This window comes from Crinia signifera, chromosome 5, assembly GCF_055691185.1.
Source record: "Crinia signifera chromosome 5, ASM5569118v1, whole genome shotgun sequence".
Taxonomy (NCBI): domain Eukaryota; kingdom Metazoa; phylum Chordata; class Amphibia; order Anura; family Myobatrachidae; genus Crinia; species Crinia signifera.
The window spans coordinates 118448952-118470994 of NC_139221.1; the positions used below are offsets into that span (position 1 = coordinate 118448952).

The window sequence follows — 22043 nt, forward strand, 5'->3', positions numbered from 1 at the left end:
TAATATTCCTTTAATTGGTGATTCTCCGAATATCAGAGGTGAAATGGAAAATTGGACCTCCAACGCATGCCTTAGCTGGAGGAAGCGGAAGAATAGTGTCTGGGGTATGGCATAGATGGACCACTTCAATACATTGGGAGCACAATGATTAGTAATTAAACATTATACAGATAGCACATATAGAGAACACTGGGATTGGCAAACTAGATTTTGTTTTGCCTCCTGAAAAATACACTTCTATTTGGTGTTTAATAGAAATATACCACTATAGAGGTAAGATATAAAAAAAAAAAAATATATATATATAATAAACACATATATAATAAACACATATATATATATAACAAATCAGTCTTAGTTTTTTTTCTCACAAAATATTATATAAGTGGATAAACATTTCGTTCATCAACGCCATAACTGATAGGCCAGGCTGGTAAATATAAAACCAGGATGGGGGCGGAAGATACTATGGGGGCTGGAATGATATCCTGGGGAACCTAATGAAGGAACCTAAACCGAATAATAGGCCTAAAGAGGCTAATCGCAGTGTGCTTTATTTCCTCTTCATCTCTACTTACTATCCTTTATCTTTTCATATTTGAATGTTATAATATATATGCGGGTATGTATAAACACACAGGGAGCACTTGGATGTAATAGAATCTGTTACCCCAGAGCCATATTCTGGGGATTTAAAAGATAAGAACAAATCAGATATTGGGCCCAATACGGGTCATTCGCAGTGTGGACCATGCCTTTCCTTATCTCCTTACTATCCTTTACCTGGATATAACAGATAGGATGTTAAGTGCGTAAGTAAGCAGGAGGGGTAACAGAATCTGCTACCCCAGAGTGGTAGGCTGGAGTTTCACTATATGAGAATCAAGTGGATGTCTGGCCTAAAAGAGGCTAATGGTAGTGTGCTTTATTTCTTCTTTGTCTTCTCTTGCTATCCTTTATCTTCATATATTTGAGCGTTATAATATGTATGTATGCTGCTATTGGTAAATACATAGTTAGTAATAGGGGGTAATAGAACCAATTTCTCAAATGTAAGTGTTATAATATGTATGCCAGGGCCGAGGCCGGTCAGATCCCATGCCTAGCGAGCCCCTTTAAGTTAGATACTATTAGAAATACTCAATTGTCAAGCAATTTAGTTCGCCCGTTCACATCTGCCTTAGCTTTCCATAGAAAATAAATAAAAAGTTACTACAAGGTAGCCACCGCCATGGCTGTAGTATAATAGTAAATATGTTCGATACGTTGTATACTGCTAACCATATGGCAAGTAGAGCGGCTTAAGAGGAAAACGCCCGCAACTAGATATTGAAATGCTGGCTCAAACCATATGGGTATTGTTATGTGAAGTCTATGTAATGTATGTAATGTGAAAAATGTTTTATCTTCTTTTTTTCGGTCTGTATCTGTGTCTTAAAAGCAATAAAAGATTAAAAATTAAAAAATAAAAAATCGCGTCCAATCTGATTTTTAACATTGGTCCCTATGGGAAATCGCGGCCATCGCGGGCATCGCATCGCACCCGTTTTTTAGTGCATTCGATGGTCGCGATGGTCGCGATGGGCGCCGTTCTAGATAAAGAGTACCATATATATATGCCTTGTGCCTCCAGTCCTTTGGATATTTATTGTCTTGACAAAGGTCCCTGTTGAGGATCGAAACGTCGACTCCAGCTATGACTGAATAAAAGTTTTTTGCTTCGACCCTGAAAAATTGCCTATGGTGAGTGCCTGCTCCTACAAAATTATTGTTATATTCGGGACTTAATTGCCTCTAAAAGTGGAGCACCGCCGAGTTGAACCAGAGTGTTTTGAGTGCGGTATCCCACACCTGCTATATATATATATATATATATATATATATATATATATATATATATATATATATATATATATATATATATACTGTGTATATATACAGACCATGCACTAATTATCACCCAAATCTCTGTGGTGGCTGGACACATTGTACTATACTCAGGGCTATTTTTGTGCAGGCTCCAGCAGGAACTGTGGCCCTTATTCTAGTTCACTCTTTCTGACAAAATATTCCTCAGATGGACAAAACCATGTGCACTGCAGGTGAGGCAGGTGTTACTTGTGCAGAGATAATTAGATTAGGGTGGGGTTTTACACCTGCCACACCTGCAGTGCACATGGTTTTGTCCATCTAAGAAATATTTTGTCAGAAAGAGTGAACTAGAATAAGGGCCACAGTTCCTGCTGGAGCCTGCACAAAAATAGCCCTGACTATACTGTATGTGGAAAAGTTGGTGTCTTTTTGAGAAAAAAAAAATCAACCCTTGTCTGCTATTTTATAATAAATTGCATGTTCACTTTTACTAATTGTGGTCTGAAGTGTTTTGTTTTTGTTCCTCTGATATATACAAAGCTTTTAATTTGATTGAATTACATACTGGGTATGGCTGCACTTTCAAATGTTATTTTTATCCCTGTTACAACAGTACAAATAACATGATTCTAGTTACTGAAGTTACTAAAGGAGAATAAAAACCACCATGAAATTTACGTTTAACTAATCTCATCTCCTTTTACTTTTGTTATGCTCTCACTAGTTGCATAAACAAATGTATACTAGAAAATTGAATATATAGTATAGCAGTGTAAACATGTAATTGCTTTAATGAATTGAAACGCTTTATCTAAAAGCAACTAATATAATAACATAAAAATAATAATCATTTATGAAAAAGTTAAAGAAATAATAAATAACTTCTGTAGATTTCTGTTGACCTAAAACATGTTAGGTGTCTCTAGGAATTGGGCATGAAATGTTGACACTTAGGATAAGAATCGCAATGGTTATGCTGATGCCAGTTAGTATTATAACTCTAGTCCTAACCCACTGTTGGAGCCCCTACTCACTCATTCACAGGAAAAATAATAAAAAAATAAATCATAACTTACCACTACTGGGGTATCATCTCCCCACATGCATCCTATGGTGAATGGCTTTAGGCACTCTGATTGGTGGATACATCCAAGCATCTATCAATCATAAGCCGAGTCATTCTCTGGGCCAGATGCACTAAGCTTCAAAAGTGCTAAAATGGAGATTGATAAATAACCAGCCAATCAGCTCCTGCCTGACATTTTTCAAACACAGTCTGTGACATGGCAGGTAGGAGCTGATTGGCTGGTTGTTTATCAATCTCATCTTTAGCACTTTTGAAGCTTAACGCATCTGGCCCCCCTGTCTAGCTGCAGGCAGATTGCACTCTGATTAGACTAGCTACAGCTATCCACCAATCAGCAAGGGGACAGACATTTTTATCTTGCTGCATCCTGGGAAACAGGTCAAGAATGCTATCTGTCCACTCATTCTCTACTTGCCTCCCGTGAAGCTCCGGAGACACTAGCCCAGGAGTCAGATGCATACTGTCCCAGCCCTCAATTGCTTGAATACCCCAAAAATCATGGGATCTGGGCATCTGATCAGTGTGCCTATAAGTTTAGATTGTCCTGAGCATCATTGCAAGAGGCGTAATACCACAAGGAGTGGTTAACATCTTACATCATGTAAGCAAAATGTAGGGAACAACAGCTTAAGGCACAGGGGTGTATTTTTCTAGCACCTGACTCTGACCCTTGGGCATCTGCAGTGCTAATTATGGAAATCAGATACTATACTGTGGGGCTGTGCAAGTATGTAAGCAGCATTAAAGTCAAAGTACATGTGATTTATTCAAAGGATTCCGATTGGATGATGAAATTCAGTGAATTCAAATTTAATTTGTAGTCGGAGCTCCATACACACTGAGCAATATGGTAGCTGAGCGATTTTGACTTAATATCGCTCAGCGACCAAATTGCTGAGTGTCCCGTTTTTATCAGCGACCAGTGATGGTCGCTGATGAAAGCAAAGTCACTTAAGGAGAAAGCCACTGGTCATAGAAACATAGAATCTGACGGGAGATAAGAACCATTTGGGCCAGAAGCATGCTCCTCTGACCAGTGACCAATACTGGGCTGGTCGCAGGAGTGCACTCTTAGTGACTATTGTCCCATACACACAGGGATATGGTCCCTCAGCGATCATATCCCCAGCGATATTGGCTGAAATTGGCCCATGTGTACGGGGCAGTGCATTGTTAGATATGGGAGACCTCAGTTCTCCTTATCTTGGAGGGTGTAGATAGAGTAAAGCAAAAATAAAGATAAATCAAATAGAATTTATTTTGTCCTATTAGTTCAGGAACATCTGAAATTATTAAGTTATCTCCATTGCACTAAAATAATATCTCACAGTTATGTAATTCATGTATTTTCTTGATTATTTGTCTGATTTTTCTAGGTTAGAAATAAACTATTTAAAAGTCACACAAATAATAGAACTCTTTCATTGTCTTTTTTTAATCAAGCCAGTGAAATAACTGGATTCAATTACATTTTATATCACTCTGGGCTCCTTATAGCTCAAACTTGTTCTGAACCATGCTTCTATAAGAAATATACTGTATATTGAACTTGTCAGAAATTATAAGTGGATCATTTTCAATAGCACTGGACAGAATAAGCAAGAGAAAGCTCAGAGTGAAATATGTAAGAATAATCTTTGTTTCTTCCACGTAAGACTCCCAAAGAAACAAAGATCACATTTATTCCAGATGACATTACATAAGTTTAATCTTCTCTGATCTCAAGAGAAGCTTTGAAATCCTGAGACTAAACTAAAGTTTCATGAGTGCTGTTAACCAACACAGATGAAGCAATTTGTTCCAAATCCGATTCATTAATCAGAGCAAAGCTTAATGCTCTCAGTGCTTTCCATGGAACAAGCACAGCAAGAACAGCTCTGTAACACTCAATAGGCTTCTTTATCAGATTGCTGGATCATGGCCACTGCTGCTCTCCTAATGTACCACTGCTCTGTCTTTATCTGGTACTTTTTTCTCACATATTCCCTTTTTACAGTCAGTGCAAAGGAGACGCCAGACGGAGTTTTCGTGTACGGTGGACAGTGGAAATACTTGACAGTACTTAATGTGGTAAGGATTAAATTATATTGAATTACCTGTGTTGTCAAAATGGCTATGCACCTGATGGGACGTCCAGCCATGGACTAATTATCTGTTAAATACACAGATCTAACTGGCTAACCTTCAGAAGTAACCAAATGATCTAACTGACTGTCTAACCATAGCTTCCCATAATGTGACTGGCTATATAAAATATATTATATATTGATTAGTTTATGTTTATACTTTGTGTTTTTATGGGGTGGAAGACAGAGGGGTTTATTCCTATCCTATAACCTTATGCTTGTTCCATGAATATGCTATTTTTTTAAATAATTTTTTTGTCCTGTTCCTGAGTGTTCCCTCTCAGCCTCCCTTCATACATATTCAAATTAAATATTCTCAACATATATTCAAGTGTTGCGAAATAGAGAGAACTAATTAAGGTTAGACAGGTTCCAATCCCTTATTAGTGGTGAATTAGACTGCTGGTACGGTTTTAAAAATATATTGTAAGGTGAAAAAGCACAACACTTCAAGTGTGGTATCTAGACAGCGGACCATTTCCTTGACAAATATCCTCTGTTGAAATTTTGGGCGAGATGTAATGGGATGCGAAAAAATAGCATTTTCCAAAATCGCACCACATCGCACTTTTTAAAATCAAATTTTTGCCTGGTTCCAAAATACGGGGGACACGCAGTTTTTTTGTCCCCCATATTTTTGGAACCAGGACCGGCTCAAGAGTCCAGGGCTGGTTTCAGAAATATGGGGGACCCCTAAGCTTTTTGTCCCCTGTATTTTTGGAACCAGGTCCCGCTGAATGAGCCCGGGGCTGGTTATGCTTAGGAGGGGGGACCCCACGCCATTTAAAAAAAATAATAATTATATTACACATTTTAACATAGAAGCATGCATTGATCTCAATGATCTTTGCATGGTTTTGTCAAATTCGCCTGGCAGAACCTGGTCTAATTTTTTTGTGATTTTTAGAAATGTTTACCAAAAATCGCATCCCATTAAATTTGCGATTTGTATACTTTATAATGGGAAAACATCTGGTTGCGAATTGAAGTGCAACTAAAAATCGTCACTTCCAAATGTGTAAATTCTCTACAAAAAAGTGTGATTTTGGAAGTTTTTGCGATTTTATCGCAAAATCACAATTTTATGTGGAAAGAAATACTGTAATTCCTGTCTATCCATTGCAAGAGTTATGGGAAATCTGTGTCAGATCCACTTTTGGGTGTATTCAAACAATATTGTATGAATAAGCCGAAGAAAGCTGATTTTTTAAATGAAATATTGGTTTTAATAAAGATCTGTAAATTTGTTCAGATTAGATTTGACTTTATTGTCATTACCCATGTCCAAGTAGAGGGCAACAAAATTTAGTTTAGTATTGAACCAGATTACAATGTACGGCAAATATACAGTAAGCTTTTTTTTTTTTTAAATTACAATTATTTAAATTGACAAGCTCATGACTGTTTAATGTTGTCAATAGGATTATTATGTTGATGTACACAGCAATCATTTTAATGTAAAAATTAGGGAATAGTAATAAACCTCCAAAGGAAATTTATTGAGTGAAATTCAATATTTCCTAAATTTAATTCCAATATCATTCTAAATATACATGTACTGGGAGGCGCAGCTATCTCTTGCCTGCTTCTAGTCTTTATCAAGAAAAAAATAAATAAATACATTTTATATCTTTTTTTGGCTTTGTGTCCAGGGCCGTCTTAACAATCTACTGGGCCCCTGGGCAAAATAATTTTTAGGGCCCCCCTCCACCCACCTATGTGCAGCAGCAGAGGAGGGCTGGGCGGGGATCCTGTGTGGCGGGGATCCGGGCAGCAGCTGTCAGCGGCATCTGTCTAGGCGACTCATCGGTGGCGGCGTTGATCCAGGCAGCGGGGGGGGGCTGGGAGCTTGATGTAGCGGTGTGTGGTGGGGATCCAGGCAGCTGCTGTCAGCGTTGTCCGTCCAGGCAGCTCGCTCAGAACTTGATGTAGCGCTATTTGATGCCGGGCGGGAAGCGCTGCAGATTTTGAAAAGACTGGCCGGACACTGATTGGCTGAGCGTCCGGCCAATCAGCGTCCGGCCAGAATTTTCAGAATCAGCAGCACTTCCCGCCCGGCGACAAATAGCGCAACAGCAAGGTCTGAGTCGCCACTGCCTGTATGGACAACGCTGACAGCTGCTGCCCGGAGGATCCCCGACACATGCCGCCCAGATTGCTACATCAAGCCCCCCGCTGCCCGAATCACCGCTGTCCCCGCTGACAGCTGCTGCCTGGATCCCTGCCACACGCCTCCCGGATCGCTACATCAAGATCCCAGCCCCCCGCTGCCTGGATCACCATCGCCGCTGACCGCATCCCCACCACCATTCCCCAGGGCAGTGCAGTGTTCCCAATTGGGCTGGGCCCCTACAATCCTTGGGCCCCTGGGCAACTGCCCATTCAGCCCAATGGGAAAGACGGCCCTGTTTGTGTCCTCATCTCTCTCTCTCTCTCTCTCTCTCTTTCTCTATACAAACATATATTTGCCTTAAATGCCTCTAGTTACAGCTATGCTGTATTCATTTTTCATAGGTTTTACAGACTTTGTTCTATGCTGTCACATCTCTGACGGATTTGCTGCTTCCAAAAAGAAGGATTAAGTTAGTAAAGTGCGTTATCTATTGCAGAGACCTTCTCTTCTCTGTTCTGGTCTTTCCAGCAGCAACTGTAAGTTTAAGTCACAAAAAATATAAAGTGCTCTCCTCTTGGGATGTGTATTGATGCCAATCAAAATTGTAGCCAACAATGCTTTTGTATTATTGTTCAACTTTAGTACAGGTATTTCATGCTTAGTTGTATTTTAATACCAACTATTGTTGCTGAGAATCTTGCAGTATAATTCAAAAAATAATAGGAAGAGAGTTACCCTGCAATTTACTCATAGATCTGATATCTATATCCCAAATAGTATTCTAGTATTATACAATCGTGTGTATTGACTATATACAATTATAGAGGGTTATATATGCTGTCAATAGGCTCACACATGAACATTTGCAACTTAGTCATAGAGACTTACATGTTCTACATATCCATGTATTTTGACTATATCAATAATTCTTTGGCTTATATACTGTAAAACGTTGAAAGTGCCTATTCCTTTTATAACCTTGCATAGTGTAAATATTAACAATTATTTATTAGTACATAATTAAAAAATATATGAGTTACCTAGGATAACTGTGGAACTCTCCTTTTGGTAACTATGGGCCTGATTTTAGTCAGAAAGAAAGAAAGAGCTAGTATCTGTGACATGGGCAAACCATGTTGTAATGCATTGGGTACAAACACATACATTTTTTTTTTTTGCATGCATTGTAAATAGTGGCTGCTTTTGCATGTACAGTAGCCCACCAATGCTGGACACCTTTATTTTTACAATGAGATGTACATTTCAGTTTGAACACACCCTTCCACATTTAATCCTTGGTTTGACCAATGTGCACAGTTACTAGCTCTATCTAAATTAGTTCCCAACTCAGAATTAGAGCCTACTTTCCATCACAATAATAATTGCTTCAGCAAGGGTCTTAGAAGTACACATGCATTATTTACTGATATACAGTACCTTACTGCATGCAGCATTATTTTCTGAGGTTGGCCAAAATTATTTTACCGTAATTGTGTATCCCTGCTACTGGACAAACTGGTATATTAAAAATGTGACACCTATAACTTATATGAAAACTGTTAGCAGTGTAATTACTTTTAGTAATTTAAGCTATACACTCTTACCTGTATTTCTACACCTGTGCTAAAATAGTTGAATTATAAAATTCGTGGGCAGATAAATTCCTCCCAACATGACCCTCTCCAGGAGGAACACAATGCTCTGTTTCTGGACTTCCCTCTTAATGTATGATTGCCATTTTTAAACAGGTTAATTGCTCAGAAAGGTGTTTCTACACAGGTGATGGTAAATCTAAGAGGGAAGTCCAGAAACAGAGCATTGTGTCCCTCCTGGAGAGGGTCATGTTGGAAGGTATGCAGATATGTCAGTATTATACCTCCCGACATGACCCTCTTCAGGAGGGACAGAATGATCCGATCCTGGACTTCCATCTTAATTTTTGATTGCCATCACCTGTGTTGAAACACTTTTCTGATCAATTCACCTGTTCAAAACAGGAGTATAGCAATCAAAAAATAAGAGAGTACAGGAACAGAGCATTGTTTCCCTCCAGGAGAGGGTCATATTGGGATATACTGTATGCAGTATGCTTGACCTCCAGTAGATAATTGCATGGTGGGTGGAAGATAGACACTATTCCTTTGATATCTGAGGCCTGTTACTATACCCTATTAGCAATATTATCAACCCAGAATAATTGCACCCTGGATCCCCACTAGTCAGTTGTGTAAAATGGGCCTATACTCACAATTCAGCTTGGTGTTTGGATGAACTGCTATCTGCATCAAGGCTATAGTAATACTCAAACAACTTAAATATACAAGATCAGCTTCAAATGACTTAAGTGGACAATCATAATGTCCCATAAAAGACCGTGAAATGATTTACTTATGCTGGCCACCCATAAAACCAACTTTCATCCAAAAATCCAACTAGTTGGTTGGATGGAATAAAAATCTGGTACTGGATGGGAGCACATGTAATTTGTAAATCAGTAATTTGCTCCAAAAATCTGGAAATGGTCAAAAACTGTTGCTCAGACAAAGTAATGTAGTTGTATCTGTTTGATTTAAATTACTTCACTGAATGTTTTTGTCCATTTTTCTGGGTTTGTGAGCAAATTGCTCTTTGTCATTTGCTCCCATCCAGTACCAGATTTTTATTCCATCCAACCAACTAGTTGGATGGTTGGATGAAAGTTGGTCTGATGTGTGGCCAGCATAAGTCTAGGAATGGGGTAAAGAGGGCGGAGCTTAAGCACCAACCTCTCAGTTCCTAACAGCTATGTTACAGGCTGTGTTTAAAAAATGTCAGGAGCTGGTTTGTTGGGACTGTATCTTCGTCCAATTTTGCTCCTTCCAAGGATTATGCTGGCCACACATCAGACCAACTTTCCTCCAACCATCCAACTAGTTGGTTGGATGGAATAAAAATCTGGTACTGGGTAGGAGCAAATGTAATATGTAATTAAGTCATTTGTTTCCCAAATTGGAAAATGGACAACAACTGTCACTACAATGTACTGTAGTTGGACCTATTTAATTTAAACAATTTCACTGAATGTTTTTGTCCATTCCCTGAGTTTGTGAGCAAATTGCTTATTGGCATTTGCCCCCATATAGTACCAGATTTTCAGTCCAACCAACCAACTAGTTGGATGGTTGGAGGAAAGTTGGTCTCATGTGTGGTCAGCATTAGTAAATAGTCCCCTTTGTCACATAACATACCTGTCTGGAATGTTGCAGCTCTAAAGGCCCCCATACACTATGCGATATGGGAACGATTTCACCCGATTCGGATGAATCGGGCAGTGAAATCAGCCCAAATCGCACTTGTAGACATCCCCTCCGATCCGATGCGCTGTCCCGTGCGTATCGGATCGGGGTCGGGAGGTCGGACGGGCTGCACATAAGATTTGCCAAATCTTATGTGCAGCCCAGCCCCGGGACAGCAGCAGGCGGGGGATGCCGGCTATAGAGAGCCAAGCAGGGGGAGGCTGCATAGGTACCCGGGCTGGAGGAAGCTGTGTTGCGGTGGGGTGACAGCGGGAGGTGAGCAAGGAGAACTTGATGACATGACGCTGGCTGCCGGGCAGCGCCTCAGCGGCGGGAGCCGGGAGAAACAGATACCTTAAAAAAAAAAAAAACGCCCATAGAGATGACTAGCAAGCCATTGATTGGCTGAGACCTCTCTCAGCCAATCAGCGATACCTATGCAAACCTTGGCACATCAAGTGCCTAATCGTGCTTCCCCCTCCCAGGGAGCTGCAGGGGAAATCAGGTCCGACTTGTCCCTAGGACAAGTCCGACTAATGTATGGGGGCCTTTAGTCTAGCTTTGAGTATAAAATGAAATTTGACTTAGGTGGCACAAATAAAGGACAACATAAAATAATGACTCCTGTTTCAATTACCTTAAACCGATAAAAGACTATATAAAGTATAGCACAGTCTCTAAAATACAGAACTCACATTTCTAGAAAATGTGTCCTTCCGTACTGTACGGATTACGGTATAAATGATAGACAATGTCTAGGGCAACTGCTAATGATTAACAGTGTCTAGATTGACATAGAAAAAGGGTCAACATATCTTAGGTCGACACTGCTAAAAAGTTGACACGGCTAAGTTGATAGTCAAAAGGTCGACATGAGTTTTTCATGATTATTTTGCTTCTATGTAATCCTACGTCAACATGGACACCGTATATATGTATGCGTCCCCTTGCATGGCTCGCTTTGCTCGCCATGCTTCGGGCACACTATTATATTTCCACTCTGTACCCACTTCTTCGTGCAGCATAGCCCAAAACAAATATGGCCGCTGCATATGTGCATTTAATATATGCATATATGCGGCGGCCATATTTGTTTTGGGTAATGCTGCCGTTTGTGACCAGGCTGGGCTGCGGCCGCTTCTAGCCAAGGTTAGTGGCCCATCCAGAGTGAAATCTGGTCCTGTCCACCGGGAAACGGCCCGGTTTCCTGGTGGGCCAATCCGCCTCTGGACTTGTGTCCACCTTTTGGCAGTGTCAACATAAGGTATGTTGGCACTTTTAAGGGTTTGGCCTAGTCACTGTCAACCTAGACATTGTCAATCCACTGACTGCATACCACTGTAGGTGAGTGGTTTTCCTGCATCTCTGGTTACTCACCACAGATATTTTAGCCAGTTTATACTATTTTTGCCTTTTTATTTTTCTATCACCTAAGAATTGCTTAAGGTAGAAGGAATCATTACTTTGGTGAATACATATATTTATTAATAATTTTCCCTCTATTTGAATGATGGTTCACACTATTTTTTTTGTGGGGGTCCTCCTGTGTCGCATAACTTTCCATACAGTAATAGCATGAGAAGAAGTAGAGTCTTCAGCTATGATTCCTACACATGACACATACCAAACCTCGTAATAATAACCTGCCGCTGCCTCACAATGTAAATATGGGAGAGTTTACTGTGACACATTCCTAAAATAACATTCTTCTTTTATTGCAGTTTGTGTTTTTATCCTTCTGGGCATTGTACTCATATGACAGGCAGCTGGTTTACCCTGAGGGTCTTGATACAATCATACCACTTTGGCTTAATCATGGTATGGTAAGTAAGCTGGAACCCTACATTGCAACGGATGACATGTAACATATTGCTATTTTTTTCTATCATTCTCTTCCAATGGGAACTAATCAATGAATCACAGTGAAATGAACAGATATCCTAGTTATAGTAAGTAATGACTGTAAACACTGTACAACATTACCCATTAGTATCATACAGATATTATATTAGACTATACTGTGCTCTTGTAATCTGGTTTTGTTACCCTTCCTACTACACAGCTTCCATTTCTAATGTTTGTCATGCTCTAACAGAGGACCAGATGTACTAAGCTCGAAAAGTGAGAACATGGAGCGTGATAAACCACCAGCCAATCAGCTCCTTATTCCCCTGTCACAGTTAAGGCCCCCATACATTAGGCCGACTTGTCCTTAGGACAAGTCGGACCCAATTCTCCTGTGAGCCGCTTGAGATTTATCACATGTCGGGGCGCAGGGGGCGGGCGGTGAGGGTCAGGGGGTGGCGGTGCTCTTATCAGGGGGAGCAGTGGGGCGGGCAGCGGGTCCCTGAGTGCTAAGCTGGCGGCGCCGGGGAGTGCTGACCTGGCCGGGCGGTGATGATCATAGATATCAGCACAGCAGCGCTGCGGGACGGGACGCGCAGTGGCGGGTATTAGATTTTAAAATACCTGTCAAATGACTGGCGGTTCTCTGATTAGCTGGCTGAGAGCTCAGCCAATCAGAGAACGGCTAATTTTAAAATCTAATACCCGCCACTGCGCGTCCCGTCCTGCAGCGCTGCTGTGCTGATATCTATGATCATCACCGCCCGGCCAGGTCAGCACTCCCCGGCGCCGCCAGCTTAGCACTCATGGACCCGCTGCCCGCCCCACTGCTCCCCCGGTGTCTGCATGCATTTGCCTGTCAGGTGGGCAGGCATATGCATACAGGGAGGTCGGACGTGATCATATGTACTGACCGTCCGACCTCCCTGATCCGGTCCAATGCGCACGGGACCGCGCATCGGATCGGATCAGATATCACACACCTGCGATTTTGGGCCGATTTCACTCGATTATCGGCACAAAGTGCCGAAATCGGATGAAATCGTCCCAAAATCGCATAGTATATGGGGGCCTTAAATGACAGGTAGGAGCTCATTGGTTGGTGGTTTATCACTTTCCATTTTATCACTAATTTCCATTTTATCACTAATCAAAGATTAGTACATCTTAGTATCACGTATGACAGGACTATACTTTTTTTAGCAGTCATTATTTTAAAATGTTATTTATTACTTTAGAAGGCTACTTGGTTCTAGGGATGCCAATCCCCGGGCATCCCTAAAAGAATATTGCCGCTGTACCCCCATATAACAACATATATAATCAGGCGGCAGAGGTGCGGGAGCAGGCGGCAGAGGTGCGGGGGCAGGCGGCACCTCTGCCGCCCCCCCCATCACCCCCCCTCACCCCCCGTAAATGCCACGTCAGTGGCGCAGTCCACCAAAATGTGCAGAAGTACAAAAAACGCTTGATAGTGTTTCTCGCATTTCTGCAACTGATATTGAATAAGGCCCAGGATGTGGGAGAGTGTCATACCCTTCCAGGTCTGCAGGGGCTACCCTAACATTTTCAGTTTCCCGCAGCTTCCAGGAGGGTAGGTAAGTATGCTTAAGGGTCCTGACCATACCTAAGATTAGGACGGTAGAGAGACTGTCTGGACCCCGGTACTTTCCCAGTACACAGCTGCAATAAGTACTCCCATCCCCCCACTCTCAGCACCACTGCCTAACATTTATTTGTAATACTTCCATAATTTTAAAAGTAATATATTTTTAAATGTCTAGTCAGTTTTTAAAAATAAAGGATTTATAATAATCTATATTGTGTTAATAAAGACACAAATACACACACACACACACACACACACACACACACACACACACACACACACACACACACATATATATTGGGTAATAAATCGAAATGTTGAACACAGCCTGCCTGTTTGGCATTATTGCATCCCTGATTTGAAAAGTCTGTGAGTGCCACCAGCACCCTTTCCTGTATATATATATATATAAATACGTCACAGGGCTCCCTGAAATTGGCGCACAAACTGGGAGTTTGCTTCTTCAGCACTGGGTGATTTTGTCTTTGATTATGCTATAAATGTAAGTATGTTTTCACTATTTTCTGTATGTTTGGATAAAGGGTCAAGGACCCGAAACGTTGACCACCGTATACCTGTTGTATTCTGTTTTTTTCTGCTGAAATTGATTGTCTGATGCGAGTGCCTGGACCTACAATATATTCCATATTTCCCTGTTTGGGAGCAAAAGGCACCGCACAAGTTGCATCGATTGACGAGGAGTGCCGAGCGCTTTCTACAACTATATATATAAATATATATAATTATTTATTATTATTATCAGTTATTTCTATAGCGCACACATATTCTGCAGCACTTTACAGAGGATATTTGAACATTCACAACAGTCCCTGCCCCAGTGGAGCTTACAATCTATATTTACTACCACATGTACACACACACACACATTCATTCTAGGGGTAATTTTGTTGGAAGCCAATTAACATACAGTACCTGTATAATTTTGGATTGTGGGAAGAAACCAGAGTACCCGGAGGAAACCCACACAAGTACGGGGAGAATATACAAACTCTGCACAGCCATGGTGGGGATGGAACCCATGACCTCAGTGCTGTGAGGCAGTAATGCTAACCATTACATGTCTGTCCGAATTATGAAAAAAGTATGTACAGTTCAGCTGCTAGGAATATGCCACAATATTATATCCGACAGGATGAGGTGTGGATTTGTATCTGATAACTATCTTATTATAAATATTAATACATTTCTACATTTCTTATTCTTAAAAGAATATGAAGTTTGCAGTAAGTACAAAGCATATACGACTGGCCGCATTGTGAGAGACTAGTTTGTACTTACTATACAGTAAATAGGAAAATGAAAGCAATGATGTGAAATGAAAAGTTTCCATGTAATTGTACATATCATTCTCTCTACAGTCTCTTAAATTTATTTGCGCTAAGCCTGCCTCAAACTGAAGATTTAAATGTATATTTAATGTAGTTTACCTGAGTTTATTTTTTATATAAATATCTCTGACAAGTTGGAATGCATTTTCTACAGCTATAAATCTGTATTGTGACATTTATAAAATTCTTTCAAGTGAATAAGTGCTCATCTGTAAATAACTGATACAGAACAATTTAGTGAGGATGTATATAACCGGGAAGAGAAACAGCAAAGATCTTTGGTACAGTATTTTGTGTTTAAATCGCCAAATGTCTAATGGTGTTAATTGACAAAGAGTAATGAAATTGCCTCCATTCTTTATCAACATACAACTGATTGGCCAAACACATGCCGTATATACTCGAGTATAAGCCAAGTTTTTCAGCCCCTTTTTTTTGGCTGAAAAAGCCCTACTCGGCTTATACTCGAGTGTGGGTCTGGGGCAGTAGTGTGTATTACCTGTCAGAATGGTCTTCTCCCCAGCGCTGCACAGCAGCATCCTCTGTGCCCAAAGCATATAGAATCTAAGAGCTGGACATTGCCCAGCATGTGCTGCCAGAAGCTCAGCGCCGGAAGAGTTAACATCCCCTGCAGTGGTTGGTCGGCATCATGGGGGTTCACTATGCTGGCTGTTTCCATGTTACTGTGCCGCACTAGGTAACAGACAGCTGCAGGACCCGACACCAGGGAAGGGAGGTGCTGAGCCTCCCATTGGGTCTCACGGCTGTCTGTTACCTAGTGCGGCTCAGGTCACAAGGCTGGCGCTGCGGAAGCCAGCTCACCAGGGGAGGAGGAGGGACAATATTAGCAGGGAGGAGAGGGGACAATATTAGCTGGTAGTAGGGGGGACAATATTAGCTGGGAGGAGGGGGGACAATATTAGCTGAGAGGAGGGGGGACAATATTAGCTGGGAGGAGGGGGGACAATATTAGCTGGGAGGAGGGGGGACAATATTAGCTACTAGTAGGTGGCACACACACCACAGGCAGCAGCTCAGTGTAAGGGGGGAAGAGACACGTGCCTGCTAACATACAACAGAAGAACCCAGCAGAGATATTTTTAGCTGCTGCATTTCTCACCCTAGGCTTATACTCGAGTTAATAAGTTTTCCCAGTTTTTTTGTGGTAAAATTATGTGTCTTGGCTTATATTCGGGTCGACTTATACTCGAGTATATACGGTATACTGTATCTATCATTCAGCAATGTGCTCTGAAGGGCAAAATAAAGTATATAAAATCTCCAGCCATGGCAAGGCTATACCAGGTAAACGTCATTTTGTGGATTGATCAGATTCCGCATAAGCGATCCAATCCGCATTATGTCCTATGTTTGGGATCTGCTCATGTACAGGACCCATTGTGAGAGGGTTTCACAGGGAGGCCCAGGGGCAGGGGCAGCCAGCCTTTCAGGAAATGGGGGCTTGTCACTCCAGTTTTCTGGGAGTGTCCAGACCAAAGACTGCGCTGTGGGTCATATTTTATTTGGCCTCACAAGCCACCCTGCTACTGCAACCCTGAATAAGGTTAGACACTCTGGGAGAGATTCTCTAAACAAGAAATGCGGTAAAAACCCCGTTATCAGGGTTTTTACCGCATTTTGGGATGCTCTAAGCATCCCCCGCCGGGTTAACGCGGCGGGGGGCATCGGCAGCAAAATCTGGCGATGCCCCATAGAAGCCAATGGGCTTCTACCACATCCCACCGCCGCCCCGCAACGACCCCCCGCCGCCCCGCATCGCCCCCTCACCTGTGTCCGGGCAGCACAGAGCTGTGCTGCCCGGACCTGTGACCTCCTCCCTGCACTGATCCTCTTCCGGGTGCAGGGAGTAGGAGAGCCCGGCGCAGCAGCTGCAGCGCCGGGTGTGTGAGGGAGGGGGGAGCCGCAAAAGACAGCTCTTACCTCAAGAGCTGTCCTTTGCTATAAATATTGCATATGTTAGAACATATGCGATAATTATAAATGCGATGGGTGGCGAAGGGGGGCGGAGATTCTTAGAGAATCTCCCCCTCTGGCTGTGCACAAGGGCATATTGAGAACTGAATGTTGAATTGGAAAACTTTGTAGAAGTGGCCCTCTGTTGGCAGCACCAGAGGTGTAACAGGTGTGGTATGGCGGTACGACAGGGGGGATCCCGACGGTCAGTATCCCAACTTCAGAATCTCGACTGCCAGAGCTCCGACATGGGGGCGAGCGCCTGCGCATGCTGCGGGATCGGTGGCTCGCTTTGCTCATCACAGGTTCTATTCTCCCTCTATAGGGGTCGTGGACCCCACAAGGGAGAATAGTCCCTGACTGTCGGGATCCCCCCTGTCAGAGCATTGGCAGTCCGGATTTCAACGTTGGGATACTGACCATCGGGATCCCCCCTGTTGGGCAGTCATCCGGCACTCAGGTGTAACATGCCATTTAGCCATGACAGCATCAGATTTATGTCGCGTACACATGGCACCGGCATTCGATCTGGCAGATCAAAGCAGAAATAGACTTGCCTGCCAAGTCTGTATCTGCTTTCGGTCCCGATGCTGCCAGGCAGCGCATCGGGATCGAATCTGCATCGAATGGAGATGACACTGTTTGAACCGAGTGTACACAGCATTACTGTATTGAATGTGCAATAATTAGGGTGGGCTGTCTGCAGGAGGTAGGGTCACATGTCAACAAACAAAACAGACTTCAGTTATGCGCTGTCCTACGGGGAATCTTCTCCCTGTGGGTCCTATACCCTACTCACCCCTGCCTGTGTATTCCCTCTTTTTATCAGCTTACTATGTTTGGTACCAATATATTACAGGTCTGACATTTTAAAAAATAATTATGTGAAAGATAATAGTTCTCAGGAGTATAATTTACAATGAGATAGTTTTGCCAATCTGCATACAATATGTAAAATCAGATTGTGAATAACTGATAACATGCTGCATGAACTGCATGATTACGTGGTATTCAACTGTCCAAGCCGTATTATCTGCCAGTGCCCGAGCATACTATAGATGCAAATACATAATGGCGATAATGACAGTAATAAGCAGTAATGAACCATTTGTGATTACGAATGTACCATTGACACAAATAAGTGTTTGCTTGTGTATATATTATGTTCATGTTATATATTATGTTTTTGAATGTTATAGAAATTAGTTTTTCTGTATACATGCGATGGAGAATTTAATCTACTGTATTAAAATTAGGATCTTATGTTTTCTTGAACCCTAATAGTGAATGTTTTTTTTTTTTGCTAGCTAAATAAGTGATTAAAATAAGTGTAAGTGCATGTGACATACATCTGATGTACTGCACACTTGGGGCCTGATTCAGCTTGGCTCGTCAAGCAGTGAAAATCGCTTACCAAGCGATGAATCGCCACCCCACCACCCCGCTGAACTGAGGCCGTACAACCACCCCGCCTCCGGCTGCAACCCCTCGGTGCCATGCAAGGGGATGTGTTCACTAACCATCTAATGTTTTCTCCTGCCTTCAGATGTCTTCAGGATTGGCCCACCGGGAAACCGGGAGGCGGAAAGGGTGCCCGGCGCTCCCCCGCTCCATCAGGGTGGGTGTACCGCAATGTGGCCGCCATGCTGACGTGGGAGGGGTGCAATGCTGCCGGCGCACTCCCGGGGGGTGGTCCGCCGGTGGGGGGGGGTTGCGATGCTGCCGGTGCACCTCCGGGGGGTCCCGTGATGTGGCCGCCGCGCTGCTGGGGGGGGGGGTGCGTGGTGTGGCCGCCTGGCCACCAAGGGTGGTGTGATGCTGCTGGCGCACTGTCCCGCGATGTGGCCGCCTTGCTGTTGGGGGGGGGGGAGTGCGATGCTGCCGGATTACTCACCGATCACCTGTGAGTTCCTTCCTCCGGCTCTCTTGCTCCTCTGCTGCTGCTGCAGCTGGCCTGCAGCCAACTACCGCCCTCCAGTGGCCGGCTCCCTAGGCAAATGCCTAAACCTGCCTAATGGTGGCGCCAGCCCTGGGCACAGTTGCTTTCATTATTTGCATAAGTCTCTTTGTCTTCATATTGTTCAAATCTAAGCACTGTGTGTCTATGTTCCTAATTCCCAAGGTTATCTTTTATAGCAAGTGTTTTTTCCTATCAAAATATGATTGAGTCAGAGAAGTGTGGGAACAAATGGAAATTGTGTTATTCAAGTGTCTTTTCTGTTTCAGCCTTTAATCATATGACTTGCCTGCGCACCCACCTGCGTAGCAATTGTTTATGCCTGTGCTTGAATATGTTTCAAACCATGAACAGACTTTCAATGAAAGAAGTCAACTCAATGGAACATAAAAGGAAATGCTGTTTTAATCTCTATGGCTCCTCACAAATGAAGGGCATACAGTAGTGTTTATTCACATTTGGTGAACAGCTGGTATGTGCAGAGGAGGTAGACACAAGAGAACACAATGGTGAATGACTGGGGTGTCTCCAGGAGGATGCAGGAGCAAAAGCACACAATGGAGGGTAACTGTAGTATTTGGGGGAGGAAGAGGGACACACTGGGAATGACTGGGATGTGCATCGGAGGAGGCAGAGGCAGGAGCATACAATGATGAATGACTGGGGTTTCTCCAGAAGGAGGCAGGGGCATGAGCACACAATGGTGAATGACGGGAGTGTGTAGAGGAAGAGGCAGAGGCAGGAGCACAGAATGGGAATGACTGGGATGTGCAGAGGAGAAGGTAGAGGCAGTAGCACACAATGGTGAGTCGTTGCTGTACTCTGAGAAGGTGTCTGCAGATGTTCCTCATTTTGCAGAGTTGCAGGAGCATCTGATGGTTAATGGCTGTAGTGTGCTGCGGATTAGGCAGGATTGCACAATGATGAAAGGCCAGAGTGTACTGAGGAGGAGGAGACAGAAGCACCTGATGGTGAGTGACTGGGTGAATGAGAGGAGAAGGCAGAAACACATGATGGTGGACTGCTGGACTTGCTTTAAGGTGGAGACAAGAACACTTGATGATGGACCGCTGGCCTGTGCTAAGGTATCTGCAGACAGGTGCGGATCCAAAAGAAAATGACAGGGGAGGCACTATGATAGGTGAAGACAGAAGGCAAGAGGTGGTAGGTATATTAGCACGCACCCTTCCAGAAAAGGAGCATTGCCTCACTACGAGGGGCATACATAGCCTCATAGGATTTGTCATCCAAGCAAGCCACACCCTTCATATTTGTCATGCAGTGGGCATAGGGTACATACATATGTAAGAGGCCGTACCAATGACCTATACTGTGGCATTATTACTTGTTTTTCCTGCTACTGATTCCTCTCCACATGCAACCAAACATCTGATTTGCCATGCTCATTGCTTTGTTACATTGCGTACTCACCTTAAAGTCACCTGAAATAGTCTTTCCTACAGTAGATCCATTTCCTTCTCTGTAGTTGATCTGCACACCAAAGATGCAGAGATGGTTGGCTGGAAAAGGTCCTTGGGACCAGCATGCACCGGCTGGTCACATCAGAACCCAAAAGCTGTCTAGCATGAAGCTGCACTTAAAAAAAAATCACCCACAGCCTCTTTTTCTTCTAGTGGGTCTGTATACAGCATAACTGGGATCTAGCCAATGCTCCAGTTGAGTCATAACCAGCCGATACACTGCACTGTCATACATCCCAGCAGCTAATATACATCTTAGCACTGCTAAGCAGGGTTCCTGTGACCAGTGCTGACTCCTGGACGAAAAAAGACCATAAGCCATCTGTGAACAAACCGTACTGGGACCAAACCAGAAGAGTGGGTCTGTGGGATGCAATCAGTATTCCGGTGGTGAGGATGCTGGCATTTAGTATACCGAAGCTGGCATCCTGACTGCCTTCAGAAGACCGGTACTGGAACCAGGAAAGGATCGAGATGCCAATGCCAGAATACTAACATAGGGCATCCCAATCAGTGAGGGATAGGGCCAGGTCGGGGATGGGGGGAATAGGTTTAGCCACTACTAAGGATGACTTAGGGTTAGGCTGCATGAAGGGGGGTTAGGCATTTAAAAGGGGGTGTTAGGGTTAGTTTATAGGGCAAGGGGATAGGTTTAGGCAGCCGAGTGCAGGGGGTTAGGCAAAAGTGAGGAGAACAGGACGTCAGCCACCCACCCCATCTTTGTCATAGCCCTCGCATATAAAAGTCAGTTTTCACTTTGCAAAGATTTGCAAAAGCAGAAAAAATCAATCAATGGTCGGCGACCATCAATTCAGTTGTTATAATTTTTACAAATATATATATATTTTCTCAAATATTACATAGAAAACACTAAAAGTATTAAAGATTAACAGTAAGGGTTCAATTTAATTGACCATGGTGTCAAGGGTCATTGCCCTGGTATGGAAACATCATCAACAACACCTCATCTCAGACACACACATTTTATACAGTAATATACATATTATATATATATATATATATATATATATATATATATATATACACACACACACACACACACACACACACACACACACACACACACACACACACACACACACACACACACACATATAGCCTTTGTAGATGGTCACAGTATTATATTATACAAAGTTACTGTATGACTGTGTTCAGTAAAACAAAGTGATGTGATTAGTCCCTTATATTCTAGCTTTGCTGATACAGATGTTTTTTATTTTCAGGCAGTGTAAGAACAACACATGCTCTGGATTAATTATTAAAGCAGCTTAAACTAAAGCTGGGTATACTCTGGGCGATGTGGTTTCCATGTGGTACAGGTTCTTTGGGGCACC

The 22043-nt window shown here is 42.8% G+C and overlaps 1 protein-coding gene across 1 annotated transcript in view; it reads left to right on the plus strand.

Annotated features, from left to right (window-relative positions):
• The first annotated feature begins 4735 nt into the window (after positions 1 to 4735).
• ADTRP (androgen dependent TFPI regulating protein) overlaps positions 4736 to 22043 on the plus strand; it is a 44734-nt gene continuing 27426 nt past the window's right edge. Inside the window, exons 1-3 of the mRNA XM_083186271.1 lie at positions 4736 to 5029; positions 7600 to 7734; positions 12195 to 12296. Of these exons, the coding sequence (XP_083042397.1) occupies positions 4877 to 5029; positions 7600 to 7734; positions 12195 to 12296 (390 nt within the window). The 5' untranslated portion in view covers positions 4736 to 4876. The remainder of the gene's footprint in view (positions 5030 to 7599; positions 7735 to 12194; positions 12297 to 22043) is intronic.